The sequence below is a fragment of the Chiroxiphia lanceolata genome, chromosome 2 (assembly GCF_009829145.1).
Source record: "Chiroxiphia lanceolata isolate bChiLan1 chromosome 2, bChiLan1.pri, whole genome shotgun sequence".
NCBI lineage: Eukaryota > Metazoa > Chordata > Aves > Passeriformes > Pipridae > Chiroxiphia > Chiroxiphia lanceolata.
In genome coordinates this window covers 26444413-26466702 of record NC_045638.1, presented here as the reverse complement: position 1 = coordinate 26466702, position 22290 = coordinate 26444413, and the positions used below count along the sequence as shown (strand labels likewise).

At 41.1% G+C, this 22290-nt stretch overlaps 1 protein-coding gene across 6 annotated transcripts in view; it reads right to left on the bottom strand.

Annotated features, from left to right (window-relative positions):
- The window catches only part of MCF2L (MCF.2 cell line derived transforming sequence like), a 160714-nt gene extending 139168 nt beyond the window's left edge, over positions 1–21546 (bottom strand). For 4 of the 6 annotated variants that reach the window (XM_032678901.1, XM_032678902.1, XM_032678905.1 and 1 more), the window contains exon 1: positions 10557–10755. In XM_032678901.1, the coding sequence (XP_032534792.1) occupies positions 10557–10734 (178 nt within the window). In that variant the 5' untranslated portion in view covers positions 10735–10755. Of the gene's footprint in view, positions 1–10556; positions 10756–17745; positions 17825–21530 lie in introns of those variants that run through there. The other 2 variants (XM_032678897.1, XM_032678898.1) reach the window with 2 other exon arrangements.
- Positions 21547–22290: the final 744 nt, after the last annotated feature.

Here is a 22290-nt window from a genome sequence, read left to right as displayed (position 1 = left end):
TTCTTAAAGTTCATGCAATGAAGAGTTTTATTATAAACCTTTTTGCTCTTACAATCTATTTTTCTTCATTGTTAAGCAATTACACAGGTTTTCAAAATAAATAAATTGAAAAACCTCCACCAAACCAGTACTAACCAAACAGCAGTGACTAATAACCAACCAGATCAGACCAAGCAGAAGTTCTTCAAAACTTCACAAAGAACAAGATTAACACATGTGAACCTACTAAATGCTCAAAACAAGGATTCCAAAGGACTTTGGCCTTATAACACCCAGCATTTGCCTTCCATAATAGAATCTATCAGGGTCTAAATTCTGTAAGTGGAACACAATAATCGAGGGCCACATTTCTGACAAGCTCATCTAAGCAAGCCAAAGAAAATGATGGGGCAGCTCAGCCTCATCCCTTCCTGTGCCCTTCTGCAGAAACTGGTATTTTATCTGCCTGCTGAAAGGCACACACCATGATCAGGGTTCACAATCATACCCCTTGCCTGGCTTTTGACATCTACACAATTCCTTCTTTTAAAATGCATCCAGATGAGAACAGGAGCCCTATTGCAAGCACTCACTGTGCATCACAAACCAAGTAATCTTTATTAGATGTACAAATGCTACTGGAGACAGAGAGCAAAACTCAAGACTTTCATTTTACAAGTTGGGGCCTCAGTCATCAGCAAAACAAGTTTCCCCTTGCTACCACCACCTCCGGTCTAGTCAATCTTCACTCCTTCAACACGGAGTCGTCATCCAAGAAGAGTCCAGCAGCCAGTCAGCTGAGTATCCACGCAGACTTCCAGGCTGAGAAGGAAACTGAGGAGCACTCTTTTTGTGGGCAAATGCTCCAATCCCTTTGCTATGACACATTGGGAACCCCAATGCCTTTTTAACCAGCCTGCATAAAGCTGACTATCCTACCATATGAGAGGCCAAGCAAGGTGTACGCTGGGCACATGTAGCAGCTCAAGAACATCACACATCCCAAACTAAAGATGAATCCTCCTCAGAAAAATTACTGAAGGAATTACACCCTCTTGGACTTAAAACATCTAAATGCTACAAAAGCACCACAAACACTGGCACTGTTCTCTCCTTCATGCCACTGGTAAGCCTCTTCTTCCTTTGCAGTGCAGTGAACTACAGCAAGTCCAGCAGCACTGCTGGAGCCCCTCCAGTTGGTAAAACAGGAAGACAACTCAACTGCTCCCTTTGAGATCAGTCCAGGCTACAAATACAGATACTATTTTGATACCTTCTATAATCTCATCAATAGCCTTCCTATGTAAGTGTGTTTTGCAAAAGTGAAAAGGGCAGGCAAGGGCCATTTCTGTGGAATGAAGTATGCCAGGGTACACAATACACCACATACCATTGCTCTGTATTGAAACTACACAGAGGCACATTACAGGACACAGAACAGCAAATTTCAATACATAGTATGGTTCTATAACATACACTGCATGTTCTAAAATGAGGTGTTTCTCAAAATAAGCAGTAGCACAGAGGGAGAAAAGAGTACAATGGCTTAACATGTGTAACATAGCATTTTTTCTGTATTTTCCTCCTGATTCTCTGACTATAAGCCCTGCCTATGTGGAAAAAAGAAACTTCCAGTATTTCTCCTGGAAAAAACTTCTCCTCATCACAGAGTTCTAGTGAAGAGGACTTCGGGCAGCATTAAAAGACCTGACTCTGCTTTTAGGCCCAGCAGCCTTGTCTCAAGTGGATTTTTTGGCAATTCCAGACAGCATTACAAAGGGTCCCAATACCGTCTCTGCACATAAGTGGCCTCATGCATGTATCTGCACACCTTACTGGAAAAAGAAGCTGCTAGTAAGACTGACTGGTTTTAAAAGATCAGCTCTGTAGCTCAAAGCAACCTCAGCAGAGCAACATTGATGTGGTTTCCCTAAAACCTTCACCTTTTGGACACGTTTTCTTGGCAGCAGTTAATCCCAGGTGGCTTATTTTCCATTCGGTCCATAATTTTCAGTGTAGCTGTTTTTCCCCAACATGATTTTTGGATGGAAGTGACACGTGTCGCAGGGATACCTCTCAAAGCCTTCCCCTCCTTCTTCCACACACTTAGTAATCAGCAGAAGTTACGGTAAGTTTGCAAAACAGGTTGCACAAATTTAACAGTGGAGAGTTTAAAGTGACAGACTCCAGATGCAATATCAAATTTATTTCCCTCTTCTCTAAATAGAGTTGTTTAGCAACAGTCGATGGAAATTATATTAGTCTGTTCAATAATTAGTTTAGATGACATTTTAAGATTATAAGCAATAATCTAATTCTGTGCAATAAAAAATTTTAAAGAATCACAATTTTTCTAATGTACCCTATGATCAACAAATAGGCTTAAGCAGATCTGGTAAGCTGAGCTGTGAAAATAAAACTTATCACTAAGGAACTTAAATTGCCCAAATTAAACACAGTATCTGTAGCTGAAGGAAAAGGTTTTCCTTTGACAGCTGGCCATTTAACCAGTTCTGGTCAACGCTAAACCAGCACAATTTTCAGCATCCAAGAAACCCAGCCATATCAGTATGCATCCAGTCTTCAGCTTGTACCTGAAAATAACAAACAAAGGAATTCCTAGATAGCTGTCTTTTCAGTGGTAGAAAGATTTCTAAGCACCTTATTTGTGGACATAAATACTTGCAGCTATAGCAAAAAGTAAAACTATAATTGAAAAAAAAAATCAATATTTTATTTCATTATTTTCTACTGTTTACATTACCAAAATACCCTCCTCCTATGCAATGACTTTGACTTTCTAAACACTGAAAGAGAGTGCATCTGATTAACCCCAGCAAATCTGTACATTTGCATGAAACAGCCCTGAGTAATTCCTCAGTGCCAGAGGCAACAACTGAACCCAACATCTAATCTGGGTACTGGCTAGAACTGAGGCAAAGCAATTCATTTCCATGACAGACAGTCCAGCTGGAAGCCAGTGAGTCTGTCTAACCCCACCACATTTTACCCGTACAGATATGTAGATGACCCTGAAATGACATTAAGACAGCATGTGAAACCTTGTCACTCAGATGGTTTCTATTGCACCTATCCAAGACCTAACGTTTACATTCACAACTTGTCCATCTTCATGGCCTAAGGAGCAAGTGCCAAATCCAGAAAGCACCCTGCCCTTACAGAAGAATAAGCCAATTTTTAATACAGAGTTTGGGTTTTTCTGTTTGGATATTATAATCAAGCAGATTTGCAAAGATATCCACTGACTACAGATGCAGGAAAATGGGATTTACAGAATGCCCAAACAGGTTAGACATGTAGCCCCTCTTGAATTTCAATTATACTGCTGCTTAGGCACTTTTCCAATTTCTTTGGAGCCACCTGAGGCACCAAAAGCACAAAGGTACTAATGTCAGAGACTAAACAGAATTGACATAGCTTTCCTGTTTTAGTTTCAGCAAGTATCTGAGGCTTCATCCTGCACTAAGAATTCCAGAAAAACAAAGCATAATTAACATCAAACGAGAAAGATTTGTTACATTCAGATGCATCACAAAAGCTAGGAATTTTCATAATAAACTGTTATTGCTTTCTCTTCTGATTAAATGGCTATATATTTCAAATAGATTATAAACAAAAGTACATCTATAACTACATAATACTAAAATATATAATTTCAAGAAAGTTGTATTAACTTTCACTTGCTGTATTATGCTGGAGAATAACTTCATATCTCCCTATGTCACATAAAAATGCCACTATTTGAGGAAATGCCAAATTTCAGTTTACATTCATCACTTCTTACCATGAAAGTATTCTGAACACCATGCAGAACAAAGCAGGTATAGTTTCCCTGTAACTTAATCTTAAAAAGTCCTTGCTTCTTTGTACAGATAATTGCAGTTTGCGTCTCCCTTGGCAAGGAGCTCTCCAAGCACAGAACAGGCAGTGAAATGAAGGCAGAACTCCAGCTATACTTCCCAAGTTCATGTGATCTCCAGCTAAAAAGGAACCCCAGTCAAACTCTTTCTGAGAAGCAAATCACTCTCTAGGAAATGGGAGAATAGAAAGGGAAAAATAAATGCTGTGACTGGACTGCTCATTACAACAGGGAAAAAGTAGAACGAAGTGTAACAGTGCAGCAAAGGTATTTCCAATACACTAAGTACCCACTGAAAGTTGTGATGTATAAGCCTTTGCAGGACATGTTACTTGGAACATCTCTCTAAAATCTTCCTCAACCGACTTCAGAGAACTTTGAAGAAAAAATTAAAAATGCTTTCACACCTTTTATAAGGGCTAAGAGGAATTTCAGGCAGGATGGTTTCCTGAAAAAAATCTTTTCAGCAAGCAGCAGCTGAACTGAAAGTTCGTCAGCTGTGGCACCAAATTACAGACATATATATGTTCACACATATGTACACACACACTCTGAATTTTACTGCTGACATATACCAAAATACCTCTCCATAGCTCATTTTTAGCTGGCAGTGCCTTTTTACACTAACAGAACTTTTCTGCTGTAACTTCTTGAACTGAATGATACCAGCTGAACATTAAGTTATTTTTATATATTCCATATTTGCTGCAATTCCCAGGAAATAAGGAATTAGAGTAAGATGTCTAATATTAATTTCATTTAAGAGGCTGGTTAACCTGCATAGCTTAGAAGTCTTAAGAAGAAAATCCTGACAAGACTCCTACTGATTTTAATCGGACTGGATTTTACTGCTCTGTTACTCAAAGCAGCAACACAATACAGAAGGCTTACCATGCAAAGGTTCTCTTTTCCATGTTAGATAGATTACTCCAATTAGCTTCAAACCTGTCTCATTTTGAAAAGTTAAGCTCATAAGAATTTGCCAAATTCTTTCAGTAGAAACTCAGTTTTAATAAAAATCAGACCATTTAACTAACACATAAGAACATTGGCTTGCAAACACGTGCTGAGACTGGTACCAGTCCTATAGCAACCAATAAAGGAACAGGCTTGAAATAAAACTCTATTTTATTTATAAAATAGAGTTCCACTGTATGCAAATAGCCTTGAACATCGGGAAATGCTAACTGTGCACACATATCTGCTATATCTTACTTGGACATGCACTCACGTCAATCAAACTACCAGTACCAAACAAAGCTCCACATGAATATACTTAAAAGCTCCAGAGTAAAACACATCTAGTCTTTTAGGGACAATCCACTGTCACCAAGCAGACAAAGAAAAGCATACAGCAAAACAAATACTCTTCTCTGCCAACTGTCATGGTGATCCCAGAACAATGTCCATAAAACAGAAGATAAATCCTGAATTCTCCCTTCTTGAGCATTGTGACAGATGCCATCTGGGACGACAATAGCTCCCAGCTACGTGCTGGACTGTGTATCACTAAGTGGCTTGTGCATTATAGCTTAGGGACTCCTGCCCTGGTTGGCTTGTATTTAAAGGTAAGAAAGGTCATGGGCTATTTAGCACCTGAACGGACAGGCTGAGAAGTATATAATGACATCTTCATTCCACAGAAGACATACCAGTGTTAATCAGATGACAGTGTCACTCCCATGAAAAAAAGCAGTTGTGTTGTAGCTGCATTCTAACAAAGAGGAAATCTCCAACTGCCTCACGAATTTTGGGTTTAATGTGACATGTTAACTGGGGGGGGGGGGGCGGGGTTGAGTAAGCAAACATCAAAAATACTTGGTCTGATATTCATATCCTCATTTTTCACATATGCCTGCTAGCTGAAGCGATAATTCATCAAGCGTGGCACCAAATTACATATATATATATGCACACATATATACACACACACTCTGAATTTTACTGTTGACATTACCAAAATATCTCTCCATAGCTCATTTTTACATCTAGTATATAAGTTACCTATATATCTAGTACATACTTACATATCTAGTATATAAGCTATCTATATCTAGTTTATATGATATCCCCTGAAAAAAAGCTTTTCATCAAGTTGTTACTTAAGGTATGCTGTAATGTACACAGCTTTGGCAATTAAAATTAAAATTCTAGTGAGATATTCTCCAAGAAACTTTATCATATTAAATATCAAACACCTCCAAAAATCAAGGAACTTTTCAAATAAATTGCATTTTTGTGGAAAAGTCCTTCATTTATGCAATAGCACTCTTTTAGCTACCAATAAAAGCAGTTTCTAAGATAAATTTCAGTTTTCTTATTTTTTAATTAAGATTTTTTAAAGGTTGTCTTTGTAGAACTTGAGGAACAGAAAGGACTGGATCCAAACAGCATTAGCTGCTGTTTTTCTGAAAAGTCACTTAATTTGAAACAGTATAATTATTATAACGATGAATACCTACAATGCTTCTGTTGTACATTACTACTGAAATCTTGTATTTATGCAGTTCTGACTAGTGGAGGCAAGGGACTATAGTAAGTATAACTGAAGTTATAGTTATAGTAAGTATAACTGAAGTTATACTATGGGTTCAGAGCATAATCAGAGTTACCAGGATATACAACTGTTTAAGAAACAACATGTTGTTTTTTCCCCACTCTCGTGCAGGTGACGAGTCATCAGTGGTCTTGATAATGTAACCTGACCATACTGTTCCAGTGATCTTGCAGCACATATATTATTCAGTCAAAGCTGTCAGCCTCAGTAATGCCACTGAGCAGTACCTAGAAAGGTGTTTATGTACGGAAAACAATTCAATTTAACAGTTTGAGATGATACCACACATATTTTTTCCAAGAGCACATGACTGTAACAGATGAGCATTTCAAGTGCCTGTGAGTACAACAGCTGATAGTGTGTTTTGCAGCACTGTTACAAGTGTTGGAATTGGCACATCACAGTCCTTAGCTGTCTTCTCAGCTGCCTTGTAATTTCTCATACAAAAGTGCTAAAAATCAGGTAAAATGCTAAAAAGGCACATGCTTTATAATTTAAAATAGCTTAAAAAACTGTTTCCCTACTCATGAAGTATGTCATCTTAGGTTAAGTTTGGACCAATGAAACTTCAGACTTCAGTCAGTTGTCACATTTATTCTTGGATTCCTCAAAACCTGGGCAGAGCCTTGATAGTCCCTTACTTTTGTAAAAGTTTTGACTATAGCACCCTCATGGCTACTACATCAGCAATCACTAAGATGTAACATTAGCAAATCTTGATACCACAAAAGGTTTCCTCTGCTTCCTTACTGCCTCATGGCAGAAGGCTGAAAAACCATGTGAAAGATTATATTCCAAACAGACCTGAGCTCAACAGAGAAAACAAACAAACAAACAAAAAATAGCAATTTGAATTTCCATTTGAAAGGGAAATCTCTAGAGCAGAAAAGCCCCATTCAAAAAACAACAAAAAAAATTGTTGTTATGTAAATAACAACAGTGCAGCACTCCTGAAGTCCAATGCCAGACAGGTAGAACATAACAGGCACTAAGAAATTACAGTAATACTAGATTTTTTTTAAATTATTTTTAAAGACTCGTGACTGTCTTTCATGCCTCCATCCTTTCTCCAGGATCTTTCCATTTTTCAGCCTCTGCTGAAGATGAGGGGAAAGGATGTATTACACACACAATCTGAAATGAGGCAAGAGAACACACAAGTTGATCTGACATTAATTATCATGCTTCCATCTTGGTTGTGCTCTGCCACAAGCCAAATTTTGCATGCTGCTTCATCTATTGCTTTCAAGCTAGACTTTTAAAGCTTTCAAGATGCAGTATGTTCTCTCTGTGTGCAAACTTACAGACACAATGAAGACCTGATCTTAATTATAACTTCTAGAAAGACACTGTAGTGAAACTATTGCTGTTAATATATTATCAATAGCACAGCAGATGAGTTCCTGGGGAGGAGGAGGGAATTAAAACTTCAGTAACAGCAACATATGGTTTAATGAAGAGCAGCGAGATGCTCTCCATCATACAGTATTATTAGTCTTCATGAGAGACTAAGAACTCTCACATTTGCTTTCAGAAGCCAAAAATAGAGAAGGGAAAAGACTCCAACATTGTTGGAGTTTATCTTCTGCAGCAACATTTCCCTTTCTGCCTTTTCTCACCTATAAAGCTTAGCTTCACAGAACAAGGGACTGTGGCTCTGTTTACCAGCCACAAGAAATACTTGCTTCTTTTCCTGAAATAAACATTTGGATAAGTATTAAAGCTAGAGCAAAACAACTGCTCATTCCACCATATACCCAACAAACAAATTACCCATTTTAAATGTTCACTATGTTATGCCACTGTAGTTCTTTTCAGAGGAGATTCATTTTAGCAGTCCCTTGATAAAGTCAGAAAATATTAACATGCAGACTGCATCAATTAAGAGTAATAATTTGTTAAAAATCAAAACCCAGTAAAATGGCCACAAACACAATGATTCATTCAGTCTTCAATACTAGAAAAACCAGTATTAATTATGACACAAGAAGAGCTTTCATACTTCATTTAGTTTTAAAGTTTATTAACTCTAGCAGAAAGTTATCTGTCACTAAGTTTCTCATGTAGTCTCTGCCTAGTTCTGGAAAAGCTCCTTTCCCAGTCTATATACTATTGTCTTTTTCAAGTCAAAAGAAAACACTTTTTTTTTTGAAAATTACATCCTACTTTTTCCAGGCATAAAGAGTATTGTATCATCAGGTGCTTTTCAGTTTCAATTAATGACTTGCAATTCAGCTGTCAAGCCAGGTATGGATGTAATCCACAATGAAAAATCTGCTGCATCTCAGGCCAGGAAACTTGGTCCAGAACTTCTTTCACTAAACCTCATATCCCTTGCACATACACTACAGTGACAGAAGGACAGCAGCCACAGCTAAAAGTGAAATTAGCATAGCCAAGTATGTGCAGGCTTTTATAGGCAGTCTCATGCCTATGAAGTGTATGTATACACTCAGTTCCTGGTCCACCTTCAGTGCTTTCATTCCTATCTGTGCAGTTTACTAAGCTTCCTTTGTAGATCAACCAGTCAACCATTAACTCGCCGATACTTCAACAGAGAGCACACATGCACCTTCATCTGAACCCAACACAGCTCTGCCCTGAATTTCTGGAGCGGAAGAGTAGTAATTTCCCATTTTAAATCCTTTAGATAACACGAGACAGAAATGTCTCTCCTCTGAGTTCATACTCCAGGCCTGCCTTCCCAGGACTTTTTTGTTTCTTCTTCCACCACAGCAGCACAGTCCTCTTAGCCTAGCTTAAAGCACTGAGATGAAATCAAGTACACCTAGCTCACCTCCAGCAGTGGTTTGTTTCACTAGAGATTTCATTAAGAACAGGTTAGAGACTGTGCAAGCTCTTTAAGTAGCATGTTTAACAATTCTAATTATGTATGAATATTCTCTGCAGAAATCAAGTTCACATTTTCTTACTGTTACTCTATTAGATATGGACAACAAGAAAATTAAAACAAGCACATGACCACCTTCTTCCATAACTTACAAAGATCTCCACTATAAAGTCCAAATATGAGTGATCTCCTTTCAGTTTTCTCTTGCAGTCTAGATACACCCTCCTTATTTCCACAGAAATTATACCTGACGAACCCTGACATCATTCTGTGGAATTACTGCAGGGTTTTTTTGCGTCTTTCCTTGTTGCCCTCAAAAGAAATCTCATATTCTGGTGAGGTATCACTAGTACACAAGTAAAATGATTACCCTAATCACTACTTCCTGTTAAGTCAGAGCAAAATATGAGTCATTCTGTAGTAGCACCAAGATCATTAGCTCATTACAGCTGAAAGAATGAGCTTTTTTTCTCTTAGGACAAAGGAGTCATATCCTGCCTTATAATTGTATATTAAATGCAAAAATCGCATTTTAGTGAATTTCACCTTTCTGGTTTTGGATCATCCTTCCAGCTTAGAGAGGTTTGCATTAATATGTGAAGGTATTCTTTAATTACCTACAAGGCTTTATAAAAACAAATTTGCAAAAATGAAATGAAGATGTGTTAATAAAGACCAAATGCCATCAAATGCAATTGCTAATCAAATCTTAAAATTACAATCCATCTGCACTTGCACCAAGGCAAAGGTCACATAATTTATATATGAATACAACAACGTCCTGCATGGGTAAATATAAGATCAGATGGTATTGTAAAAAGAAAGGAAACACATATTCTTAGTCCCAGTAACTATAAACTAGAGCTCTTTACAGTTTTCTGCTTATGGACCACAGCAACAAAAGCAATGTGACATGGTGCAGAAGTATTTTGTACTTTCTTCTCAGCAGTTTCAACACTATGACTTTAAAACTGTAGAAAGGTAGGTCAGGTTTCTCTGGGATACCTATTTTTTGCTAAACAATTAATTCATAGAATTATTTTAATTTCTTATAATAAGCATCAGCCCTCCTGAGTACAGGTCTTCATTCTTTACTGGCTGCTATTAAATGTTTTTGTGGTGACATCAGCCTCCTCTAAGTGAACACTCAGCTATTCCTTTACTTGGGATCCTGCCCTACTCTCCTTGCCAGAGATACTATTGCTAAAAGTCTTGAAGCCACCAGTCCTCTTCTAAATACAGTTTGGCAGCCAGCCAGACAATTTCAAAATATACTATATTTTTCTCACCTGCTGTGCTTTCTGGCACCTCCTGCTTATCTTGCACAAGCTGCATGATATCTGACACCACAACCTGATGGTTTGTATCTTCTTCTTTCTCTTCATTAGGCTGGCTGGCTGTTGCAAAACAATTGCAGCTTCCAGTTTCTTTGCACAGGATCAGAGTCCGATACCAGTAGTCAGACATGAAAATTCCGTAAGCTGATTTCTAAATTTAAAAACAAACAGAAAATCATTTTCTGCAAAATGTAAGGAAAAAACCTAGCTACTTGAAAGAAAATGCTCAAATAATGTTAAGACTGACAGTAATATATATCTTCATTTTATTTGAAGAAAAAATATGCTGTCTACACAACAGCCATCCATGGTATAGTATGCAAAGTAAAAACTCCAAGAGTCCCCTGTAGTTTCTTAAAATGCTGATATCATACGTCAGGAAGCTAATGAAAAAAACCCAAACAAACAATATACAAATATCAAATCACATATGATTTTAATAACAACTGCATAAAGGCAAAAAATATCATTATCACTCCATATTTTCAGCAGAACAAGTCATTATTTGTCTTAAAAGCACCTTCCAAAGCTCAGTTTTAACTAGGTGAAAGAAAACCCCAGAACACTGACTGTCAAAAAGTGAAATAATAGAAGAATAAAATAATAATAATAATTAAAAAAGAACGAGATACTATTATTCCCTTATATGAGGAGTTGAAATTACAGTTCAAAATTTTCATAAACAGATCAACTGAATGAAGCCTTGACACTTGAAACGTGGCAGGAAGAGAAGATTTGGTTTCTGACACAGCACCCAGATCCTTTGGGGCTGCCCTCTTCCTGAGCAGAAGGAAGAGAGGCAAGAGTTCCCTTAGCCTAGAAAGAGCTGATTAGCAGGATTATTATATGTGCCTAAAAGTAAGAGAGCAAGCATGTTCTTAAACACCTGCAGGCTTCTCAGTTTATGTCAGAGAACTACAGGGGGTTTTGTTTGGTTTTTTTAACATAAACAAAAACCACCTTCTTGAAATTATAACTAAATCACTGTTAACTGTAAAATGATTTCTTCTACATGAAGAAACAGCTTGATCTTTCCTAATACTTAGGAGTTGCTAAAAGGTATTTGGGTACTTTGCAAAGTAGAATCATTGAATAGTTTGGGTTGGAAGAGACCATTTAGAAGTCATCTAGTCCAATGCTCCTGCAAGGGACACCTTCAATTCAATCAGGTTGCTTAGAGCCCATCCAACCTGACCGTGAATGTTTCCAGGGATGGGGCATCCACCACCTCTATGAGCAACCTGTTTGTGTCTCACCATCCCATTTTAAAAAAACCTTTCTTATATCTAATCTAAAATCAACTCTCCTTCAGCTTAAAAATATTACCTCTTCCTATCCCTCCATGCCCTTGTAAAAAGTCCACGTCCAAATTTCCTGTAGGCTCCCTTCAGGTACTGGAAGGTGCTGTAAGGTCTCCCTGGAGCCTTTTCTCCTACAGGCTGAAAAATCTCAACACTCTCAGCCTGTTTTCACAAGAAAAGTGCTCCAGCCCTCTGATCATCTTCATGGCCCTCCTATGGACTCACTCCAAAATGTCTACATCCTCCTTATGTTGGGTTCCACAGAGCTGGATGCAGCACTCCAGGTGGAGTCTCACCAGAGTGGAGTAGAAGGGCAGAACCACCTCCCTCGACCTGCTAGTCACACTGCTTTTGATGCAATCCAGGATATGTTTGGCTTTCTGGGCTGTGAGCACACACTGCCAAGTCATGACAGCTTTTCATCCACCAGCACCCCTGAGTCCTTCTCGGCAGGGCTGCTCTTGATCAGTTCATCCCCCAACCTGTATACATACTGGGGGTTGTCCCAGCACAGGTGCAGCACCTTGCACTTGACCTTCTTAAAACTGCATGAGATTCCCATGGGGCCACTTCTCGAGCTTGTCCAGATCCATCTAGATGGCATCCTGTCTTTCAGATGTGACAACTGCACCACTCAGATATGCCTCTCCCTGGGCAAAATTCATGCTTTTTGGATAAGAGATGCACAATCTCTGTCCTGCAAACATCTAAATCCAAGTATTTCTAGTGTATCTCTGTTTCTAGCTGCTGATTAACTTGAGTAAAAGTATCACTCCAGAGTATGGATATTAGCAATGATAAAAGTCAGGATTCTCTATATTACATTTAAAGGTGTCAGTTTTATAGACTTGAACTGGCTGGAGGGCTGGGCCCAGAGAGTGCTGGTGAATGGGGCTGCATCCAGCTGGCAGCCAGTCACCAGTGGTGTCCCTCAGGGATCAGTGTTGGGCCCAGTTCTGTTTAATATCTTTATCGATGATTTAGATGAGGGGATTGAGTCCATCATCAGCAAATTCGCAGATGACACCAAGTTGGGAGGGAGTGTCGACCTGCTGGAAGGCAGGAGGGCTCTGCAGAGGGACCTGGATAGGCTGGAGAGTTGGGCTGATTCCAACGGGATGAGGTTCAACAAGGCCAAGTGCCGGGTCCTACACTTTGGCCACAACAACCCCCTGCATCGCTATAGGCTGGGGACAGAGTGGCTGGAGAGCAGCCAGGCAGAAAGGGACCTGGGAGTTTGGATTGACAGGAGGCTGAACATGAGCCAGCAGTGTGCCCAGGTGGCCAAGAAGGCCAATGGCATCCTGGCCTGGATCAGAAACAGTGTGGCCAGCAGGACCAGGGAAGTGATTCTGCCCCTGTACTCAGCACTGGTGAGGCCACACCTGGAGTGCTGTGTCCAGTTCTGGGCCCCTCAGTTCAGGAAGGATATTGAGGTGCTGGAGCAGGTGCAGAGAAGAGCAACAAGGCTGGTTAAGGGACTGGAGCACAAGTCCTATGAGGAGAGGCTGAGGGAGCTGGGGTTGTTTAGCCTTGAGAAGAGAAGGCTCAGGGGAGACCTCATCGCTCTCTACAACTCCCTGAAAGGAGGTTGTAGCCAGGTGGGGGTTTGGTCTCTTCTCCCAGGCAACCAGCAGTAGGACAAGAGGGCATGGTCTTAAGCTGCGTCAGGGGAGGTTTAGGTTAGACATTAGAAAGAAATTCTTTACAGAGAGGGTAATCAGCCATTGGAATGGGCTGCCCAGGGAAGTGGTGGATTCTCCGTCCCCGGAGGTTTTTAAGATGAGGCTGGACGTGGCACTTAGTGCCATAGTCTAGTAACTGTGGTGGTAGTGGATCAAGGGTTGGACTTGATGATCTCAGAGGTCCTTTCCAACCTGTCTGATTCTATGATTCTATGAAAGTCCATTTAAAAAGCCTTCTTAATATAAAAGGGTTATCTGTTTCAAAAGAGACAGGCAAAAAAAGACACCCACATTATTTAGCCCCAGATCTCCCAAGAGTCCCCCACGAAGAGTAAAGTACTCTCTCTGGCACTTACTACACTACTTCAACAGAAGAGATTTCCAGATAAAACACTCTTCAAGTATTACAGCAAGGTGCATCTTCTTTAGCCAATATACTGCCAATTTCCTCAGTTCTCGCTTTACGTACTTCCAGAGTTCTAGGTTTTGCAGCATTTATCAGGGGATGGTAATGCACTTAAAAGCAAATCTCTCAACTCTTTTTCTAGCTGCTGGACCTGACAGGTTCAGTGCACACATTCTCCTTGGCACACAGACAGCAGCAAACACTTACAGCTTTACTAATGCATATACTGCTTGTAAATAATGTATGTAGCAAATAGTTCACAGATTTAAGCTGCATCTGCCTCTGCAGCTGTCTGGCATGCCACATGCAACGACACACACAGGCGTGCACACACAGGTACCTAAGCAGCACTGAGGTTCTAACCAAGAAAGGATGCCATAGCAATTCAACTTTTTTTTTTTTAGTTCTTTGAAAGCAGGGGGAATTCTTTCAATTACCCTTACACCTGAGACATTAAATAGATTTTACTTCTTGAAACCACTTAGTAAAGTTTAAGGTTCTCTAGCCCAAAACTTCTTTTTACTGCAAGAATTGGGGCAGAGATGGGGAAGTCTCCTCTAAAAGAGATAAGAATCCCAGACACTACCAGCAGTTTTTCCCCTTGATCCTGTGCAAGGTGAACTGAAAAGCAGCTGGATCTATGCTTCAGGAGTCAGCAAATTCTCTAGGAATAAATTTTTAATTTATTGCTTTTCCTTAAGGAATGGAAACTCCTGAAGATTAGCAGAAATAATTATATCCAAACATGCAGTTAAAGACACAGATTTAATTTATGACCTTAATCCTTATCTAGTTTTCTGATCCACTCATCATCTTGACTTTAAGAGCAGTAATGTGAACTTAGTTTTTAAGCCAACACAGTAGGGACTCAAAGGGCAAACAAACTGGGGAAAAAAGTACAAGAGGGCTGAAACATAACCACTGTTTATCACACTTTCAAGAAGAGAGGCAGCTTGCACAGACATTCACAAAATTACTTGACCAAGATTGCCTATAAAAAGGAAAACATAAAAAAAGGGGGGGACCACAAACAACCCAAACTTACTCTTTTAAGAGCTAATGTAAAATGTTCCAAATGGTCAAAGCATCCCTGATGGATACTGCAGACACAAGTAGCTTTTCTTATTATTCCAAAACATCCAAAGATAAACTAATTCCCTCAATCAGCATGAAAACTCTAGACTGATGTATCAAGAAAAAAGCTCAAGAATAAAATCTCCCTTTGACATTTACAGGTCTAAACAAATGCTCCTGAAACTCAGTTTTGCATGCTAAAACCAATACTGCTTGAGAATTTGGGGGTTTCTGTTTGTTTTAAACAAGATTGCAGACATCAAAGTCAGTGAAATACCCAAGGAAAAGCAAGGGCAGAATCTGGATCCATTTGTCAGGACATAAAGGCACAGGTAGACTTCACTGCCGCCAGGACCTCTATCCATGGGCCCAAGAGTTGCACCTAAGCTTAGCCCAAGGCCTTTAGTCTGTTCTTCAGCTACACCATTGGCATGCCTGTCTACAACCCTGTCACATGGGCGGGCCTACATCACATCCCTGCCTTGAGTCCTGGCTCTGGATCCATTCACTCCTGACTGGACTCCCTGGAGGGACCAGGTTTGTTGCTCGCCAGGTCAGGGATAGGTGGTAGAGCCTGTTACCAGCATCCAGTTCAGTGCAAAGCACACAGGAATGTGTAGGACTTGGCAGGAACCACTGTATAAGACCAGGCACAGTTACATTACAGCTTTGGCTGTGCTCTAAGTTAGGAAGGAGGGGAAGTCTCCAAGAACACAGTAGGTACAACACGTCACTGTGAATTCAAGTCTTCATGTAAAAGTTGTGTTCTCCTCCTGTGGTGCCAGTTATTTCCACAGGGTACATTGGGTAGGGGTCACCATCCCCCCCATTTACTGCAAATAGTTACCTGCTCTTCTGATATCAATTAGGTATGCTGTGTGCTTTGTCTGCAAGTTCTGGCAGCACGTTAGGTGGATGACACCTTAGCTTTGAAACTGTAATTACATACAGGACCCATAATGCATTAATATGCAATATAAAGGCTATATAATAATATTCTTAATATCCATGACTTACTTCTTAACTCCACATTACTCCTTAATTAAGGTACAAATGCTTTCTGAACCATTGCTTATGAAATTCAGACAAAAGAGTAGGTTTTGAAACTTCTGTTTCAATCACTTTGCACGCACACTTCGCTGAATTTGCTTCCCCCTTTAATTCAAGAATAACATTGCAAAGGCAGTAGTTAATAATTATCTTCAAATATAACCAGATTACACAAAGCACACAGCTATCTCAGAAACTTAAATCCATACTCTGCAGCCATGGCAGTTAAACTCAACTACTTGGGTCCCCATCACCCTGAATCCATTCACTATTCCTCTAGTTATTTAGGCAGGGCATTATTTCTCAGGTGTAACACAAGCATTTAAATATACCTCACTTTGAAGAACATTTGTCTGATATTTTCAGATTGCCCTGTGAATTACCTCACTCAGCATTTAATCACTGCAGCATTTTACCATGCTTTCATCATTGCTCCATTTAAGTCACTGGGAAATAAAATGTATTTGTGTGGGGAAAACTGGTCCACATTTAGCACTTACTAAGATTTCACACCCTTATTTTCCATATACACAATGACACTTTATTCCAACGTTCTAAAGAAAAACTGCTTAATGGCCTGAACAGGCAGGCTTAAACTCAGTAATTCACCAATTTCAGTACACCCACATCAACAGAGACAGTGGAGTTCCACCTGCTGAAGTAAGAGCTCATCCATGTATCCTACAGGTCTCTGCAGGAGAATTGGACTGAATATCTGTACAGGATTAATGAATGTTTCTTAATTTTAGAATGCATTAAAATACACTGAACAGTATTTAAACCTGTCAGTATTGCTCTGATTAGAATCCTTTAGTGCATGTGTCTGGTCTGCAGCATTCTTTCTAAATTTTATGCTTTGCAATACTGGCCAGTCATTCTTCCCATTGCCCAATACAAGGGAAAAGTGCAAAATACGTAAGACACATATTACAGCCTATATTTCTCCCATCCAAAGTCAGACATGAAACTGAGAGGTCTAAGTTAAGAACCTACTTGATCCATGTGACTTCAGCATTCACTGGTGTAAAAGAGATGTGCTTCCTGAGGGCTCATCAGTCCCTCTCATTGACTCCAGAGAGAGTCCAAGGCAATTGTGGATGAACCAGAGTTTGTATCATGAAAAGTCCCACTTTTGAAATGTGAGTCATGTAATAAAAACAATAAAGCATTTCAGGATTTTAGTAGAGCCCATTAAACTACTCAAATTCTGCCTATGGAGATATTTTATTTCTACTCTTGCCCCTCCCCCAGTCCTTTCACATTTTGTTCAGAAAGATTAAGACGAAAAATCATCAGCAACAAAGCCCCATTCTCATCTCTCTCTATGGGAACGTAGAATATCCTTTTATGTTTTAAGTCAAAATCAATTTAAAGACTAAATGTTTTCTCATTTGGAGCTTTACTGTGATCAACATTTAAACTTGAGTACTAAGCAGTCCTTCAAGATAAATGGTCTCATTTTTTATTTAAAAGCCTTTCACAAAATATTAGAAATCATCAACAGACTTATGTGGAAAATACTAATTTCAAAGAAATTGTATGACTATTTAGCAAGAGATAAACTGAGGCTTTTTCAAAGGGAAAAAAAAAATCAAACGTGTTTCATAAGAGAAGTGCTTTCTTACCTATTCAACTTTTCGTCTTAAAGGTAGCCACTTCTTTTTTGAGGAACACTTTCAAGTTTAAATGAAGTCCTCAGCTGTCTTCCTTCCTCCTTTTGGGGCAGGCAGACAGGAAAAGTTTATCTTTTGTTACTTAACTCAGAATTGGGCCTTATATTTTAAGACCTTTAACAAAACGAATAAGAAGGTAAACATACATCACAGAGCTTAGCTGAGTTCCCAAGACTTGAGCAACCTTCCTGCCTGCCTGCCTACAACCACTCTGCACATGGGTGAAGGAATAATTTCAAAGTAGTCAGCCAGATTCTCCCTCCCTTTTCAGAGCTACAGGCCCGGTGCCCACCCAGCTGCCCACAGACGGTTGGAGCAGAGCCTGAGAGCAAGGCAGCAGCTTCTTGCAGGAATGAAATGAGGTATGGGCAAAGCCAGAAGTTACTCTTCCTGCCCCATCAGCTGCAAGCATCTTCACCAGAGCTGCATCCGAAATCCTTCGGAAACCTGGACCTTAAATTATTTTCCCTTTGAATCCACCACAGGAAAAACCAGAGGCCTTCAACTTTTAACACGGCATTGGATTTGAAAAGTGGTTTGCTATCCGTTCTGTACAAACTTCATGTCTAATGCTGAGTGCGAGATCTTCCCTATTTTCAGTGAATATAGCCAAAGAAAGTCAGAGTCTGAGGAGAGTTGATGTAAATGTGGGGAAAAGCACCATATTATAGAATTCTAGTTGCCTGGAGATCATTATTAGCAAAAGCGTAATTTTCTTAGTCTTCAGAACTCCCACCAAACCACCTACATTCCTTTTTAAATTAGGTATCTAAACTTCTCCTCCCGCCCCCTCATACTGCCCCCACACAAAGTTTTCTTTCCCACTCATTTCTCCATCCAACCATGAGAAACCAAACAATCCCACTGGCCTGAACATGGCGTCCTCTAAAGTGGCATGGAGAGCAGCTTACACCTCTCTAGAACTGTTCAGTCTGTATCTGTTTCCACTCAGATTTCACACATTTCAGGGATTTTCCCCCAGACCCCAGAGAATGACAAACTAGGTTTCATTTTTAGATTAAGCCTGAAACACAACAGAAGCTGATAGTGCTATGCAGCACTCTGTGGAGAATGAGGTGGTTTTGTACTTGACCCCTTATTTCAAGGGGCTGATAAATCTCCCCTTATTCAAGTTGTTCTCGTGATAAACCCAAACTCCCATCTCACAGATGTGTTATACTGGATGCACAAAGCTGTGATGAACACAAGACGCTGCCCACCAGCCAGAAGACACTGCACAAATACCATTTGCTTAACTCAAAGGTACCTGTGGCCAAGCATGCAAATTCCAACTCCTAGACTAATTCAGCTGAAAAAAGAAAAATATATGCTACTTTCTAAAGGTTGGTGAGTACATGGTATGTTCTATTTTAATTTATTTATCATGGGAACAAGCATCATAATATTACCAGTTTCTCCTGAAGGTAGAACTTGGAATGCCTAAGACCTTTCTCTGCAGAAAGCTTCAAGGACAGCGCCTTTGTTCAGCAACCGTAAAACAGGAGTACGTGCTTTGCTCAGCTTAGAGGACACAGGTCTCCGAGAGATCACTTGGGTCACTTCATCCTACTGCCTTGCTGACAAACATATAATAGGTGTCCAGTTTCAAAGGGCTCACAGACCATCTACTCCACATGTCCCTTCTCTTCCTCCTCCCTCCTAACCCCAGCTTGTGGCAGATCAAAAGCATTTTGTAATATCCCATAAAAAACCCGCAAGACCTGTAGCTTCAGCATTCAGCCTTTTACCATCACACACATGGGGGAAAAAAGGCATGGCTGAGGTTTCCTAAGGCTAAAGAAACCTCTCCTAACTGCCTGTCTACAGAGATGGAGAGCACTGCTGCCAATGTATCCTGTGCCTGCAGAATCTGTTGCACAGAAGTGCAAGGTAAAGGAGATACTTCAGGAAAGAAGAGACAAGTTCTCCTCCCATCTGTCTGAGATTTAATTTCTTGTTAAGTAACCATGATGACTACTTCCTAACGAAGTTGTTATAGATTTACCCAACAGAGTAATTTTGTTAGAAACAGCAACTGACAACAACTTTCATCTTGAAAGGAGAATTGCATTCAAAATTTCAAGTTTTAAGACAATTACACCTGGTAGCTATTCTGAAGCTCCAGCAAAAAAGCCTCAACAGTGCACACAGATGGCTGCCTTCAAGACTGATTTTACAGACGTATTTGTCATTCAAGAAAAAAGGCCTTTCCATGCAATTTCTGTAATTACTTTTGTATAGTCCAGTCCCAAATCAGTGAAGCATATCAGTTCTGGAAGCCATCTGAAACACAAAAATCACAAAGTTCAATAGAAAAAAAATCATATGGATGCAATCCCGACCTTCCTACAGAAGGGAAAAGAATGGATAAGAGGGTTGTGTGGTAGCAGCCAGGCCCTAAATGAGAAATAACATGCAGCATCAAGTACAAAAACAATGCTCAATTCTCTACCTACCACTGTGCCTTTATTAGGCCTGTGCTTTAGCACCTCCTTGAATTAGTGTCCAGATCAATTTTTTCCCTTCCCCCTCCTGCTAAAATGACAAGATGTTACTGTTTTTTATTTTTCAGCATGCTAACCCAACTTGCACAGCATAAGTACATTAATAAACACAGACCCTGTTACTGAACATTAATTTGACTGTTCCACTCCCCAAGCCAGAAAAGCCGTATGAGTACTAACAAACTCCAAAAAGCACTTGAAAACTGTCATAAAAGGGCAACCTACAGGAGATCTTTTAGAAAATAAATCTGGTTTCTTTTTATTTGCTTTCTCACCTTTTATTATTCACGTTCTCAGTCATTCTGCAATCACTAAATCAAACTGGTTTTAAAAATTAAATAAAAGGTTTGCAAGAACAAATAGGCAGTAGGCATTGCCAAGGCTATTGAAGTTTAAAAGTCCTTTTCAAGGGTTTCGGCTAAAAATATCTTTAAACAAACCTTTCTTTCTGTTTTTTTACATTACAAACACTTAAATCTCCTTCCTTTTGTAGATAAAAAAGGAACAGAAGTAAAAAAAACCAAACCACCAAACAAAAAACAAAACAAACAAACAAAAAACCCAAAACAAAACGATCAAGTCTACAGACAACACTGCTGGCAAATTTAACAGTCCAGTCCCAGTAGCCCCAGTGAAAATGCAAAAGGTAAATAAACACTACTAGAGGCAGAAACATCCTATTTTACAGTCTGCGTGATTAACCATTGCAGGTAACACCAGCCAACACCACCTCTTCACGCCAGGGGACCGCTTTGTTTCACTAATTCGGGGATGCTGTCGAGTTTGCTTCCACAGTCCCAGCTGCACAAGCCCTGCTCGCACCATCGCAGCGCAGGGCAGGGCAGGCTCGGCGGGGCAGCCCCGGCCGCCCCCACACCCCCGGGAGCAGAGGGCATCCCGTGGCGACCGCCCCGTGTGATATTTGTACGCTCGTTCTCAGGCAGGTTACCGTACTTGCCTTTGTTTGCCTTCCTCCCCCAGCCCGGATCTACCGCCACCGAAACAGAGGGGGACTAAATAAAGAGGAAGGAAGAGAAACACGGACAAGCCCCCGCCGAGGAGCCCCGGTGAGCGGCGGTGCAGCCGCCCCGACACGTCCGCCCGTGACCCGGCGCGGCCCGTCCTGCCCGGGGCTCCCCCGCCTCTGCCCGGGGTCGGGGCGCTCCCCGGGGCCGAGCGGGGCCGGGCGGGCGGTGCGGGGCTGCCCGCGGGCCATGCGGCGACCCCACTCACCTCGGCGCCCTGCCCGGAGGACCAGGTGACCGCTGCCGCCGGCGCTCAGCAGCTCGCCCCGGCGAGTGGGGCAGCACCTCCCCCCGGGGCCGGCGGGATGGGAGGGAACGGGATGGGATGCAGCGGAGGGGAGGTGTCGCGGGGCCCCGCCCGCGGGCAGGGGGGCGGTGGCGAGGGGCTGCCTTTTGTCAGGGCTCCGATCCTCGCCCCAGCACCGGCATCTCTCGCCCCGTGCGTGCTCCCGGGGGAGGCGGCCAGAGGCCCTTTGTGTGGCGGGGCGAGGCAGCGGAGCAGAGCTGAGCGCTCCTCCCCGCCCCGGGCGCGCCGGCCGCGCTTCCCTCGAGCACCTGGAACGGCCGGGAGGCACCGCTGCCTCCTCGCAGCCGCTCACAAAGGGCAGGTGCTCACCAGGTAGGGATTGTTGGAGTTAAGGGCTTCGCATGTCTTTTTCAGGGAAAAGTGTTTATTTCCAGGAAAGCCGTTGCTACCTGTAGGAGTATCGCATCATCTTTTGTGGCACTGTGGCAATTAGGGACAGGGTTTAGTGGCAGTGCTGGATTAACGGTTGGACTCGGTGATCTTGGAGGTCTTTTCCAACCTAAACAATTCCACGATCCTGTAATAGCAGAAAGGTACACTCTGTGCCATGTGAGTTTTGCAGCCTTAGTTCTGCCATTTCCTGGTGTTTCAGTGCTTGGTTCACAGGGTTTTGTCGTGCTTCTATTGGAATGCGTGGAGGAAGGTAACAGCTTTTTTTGTG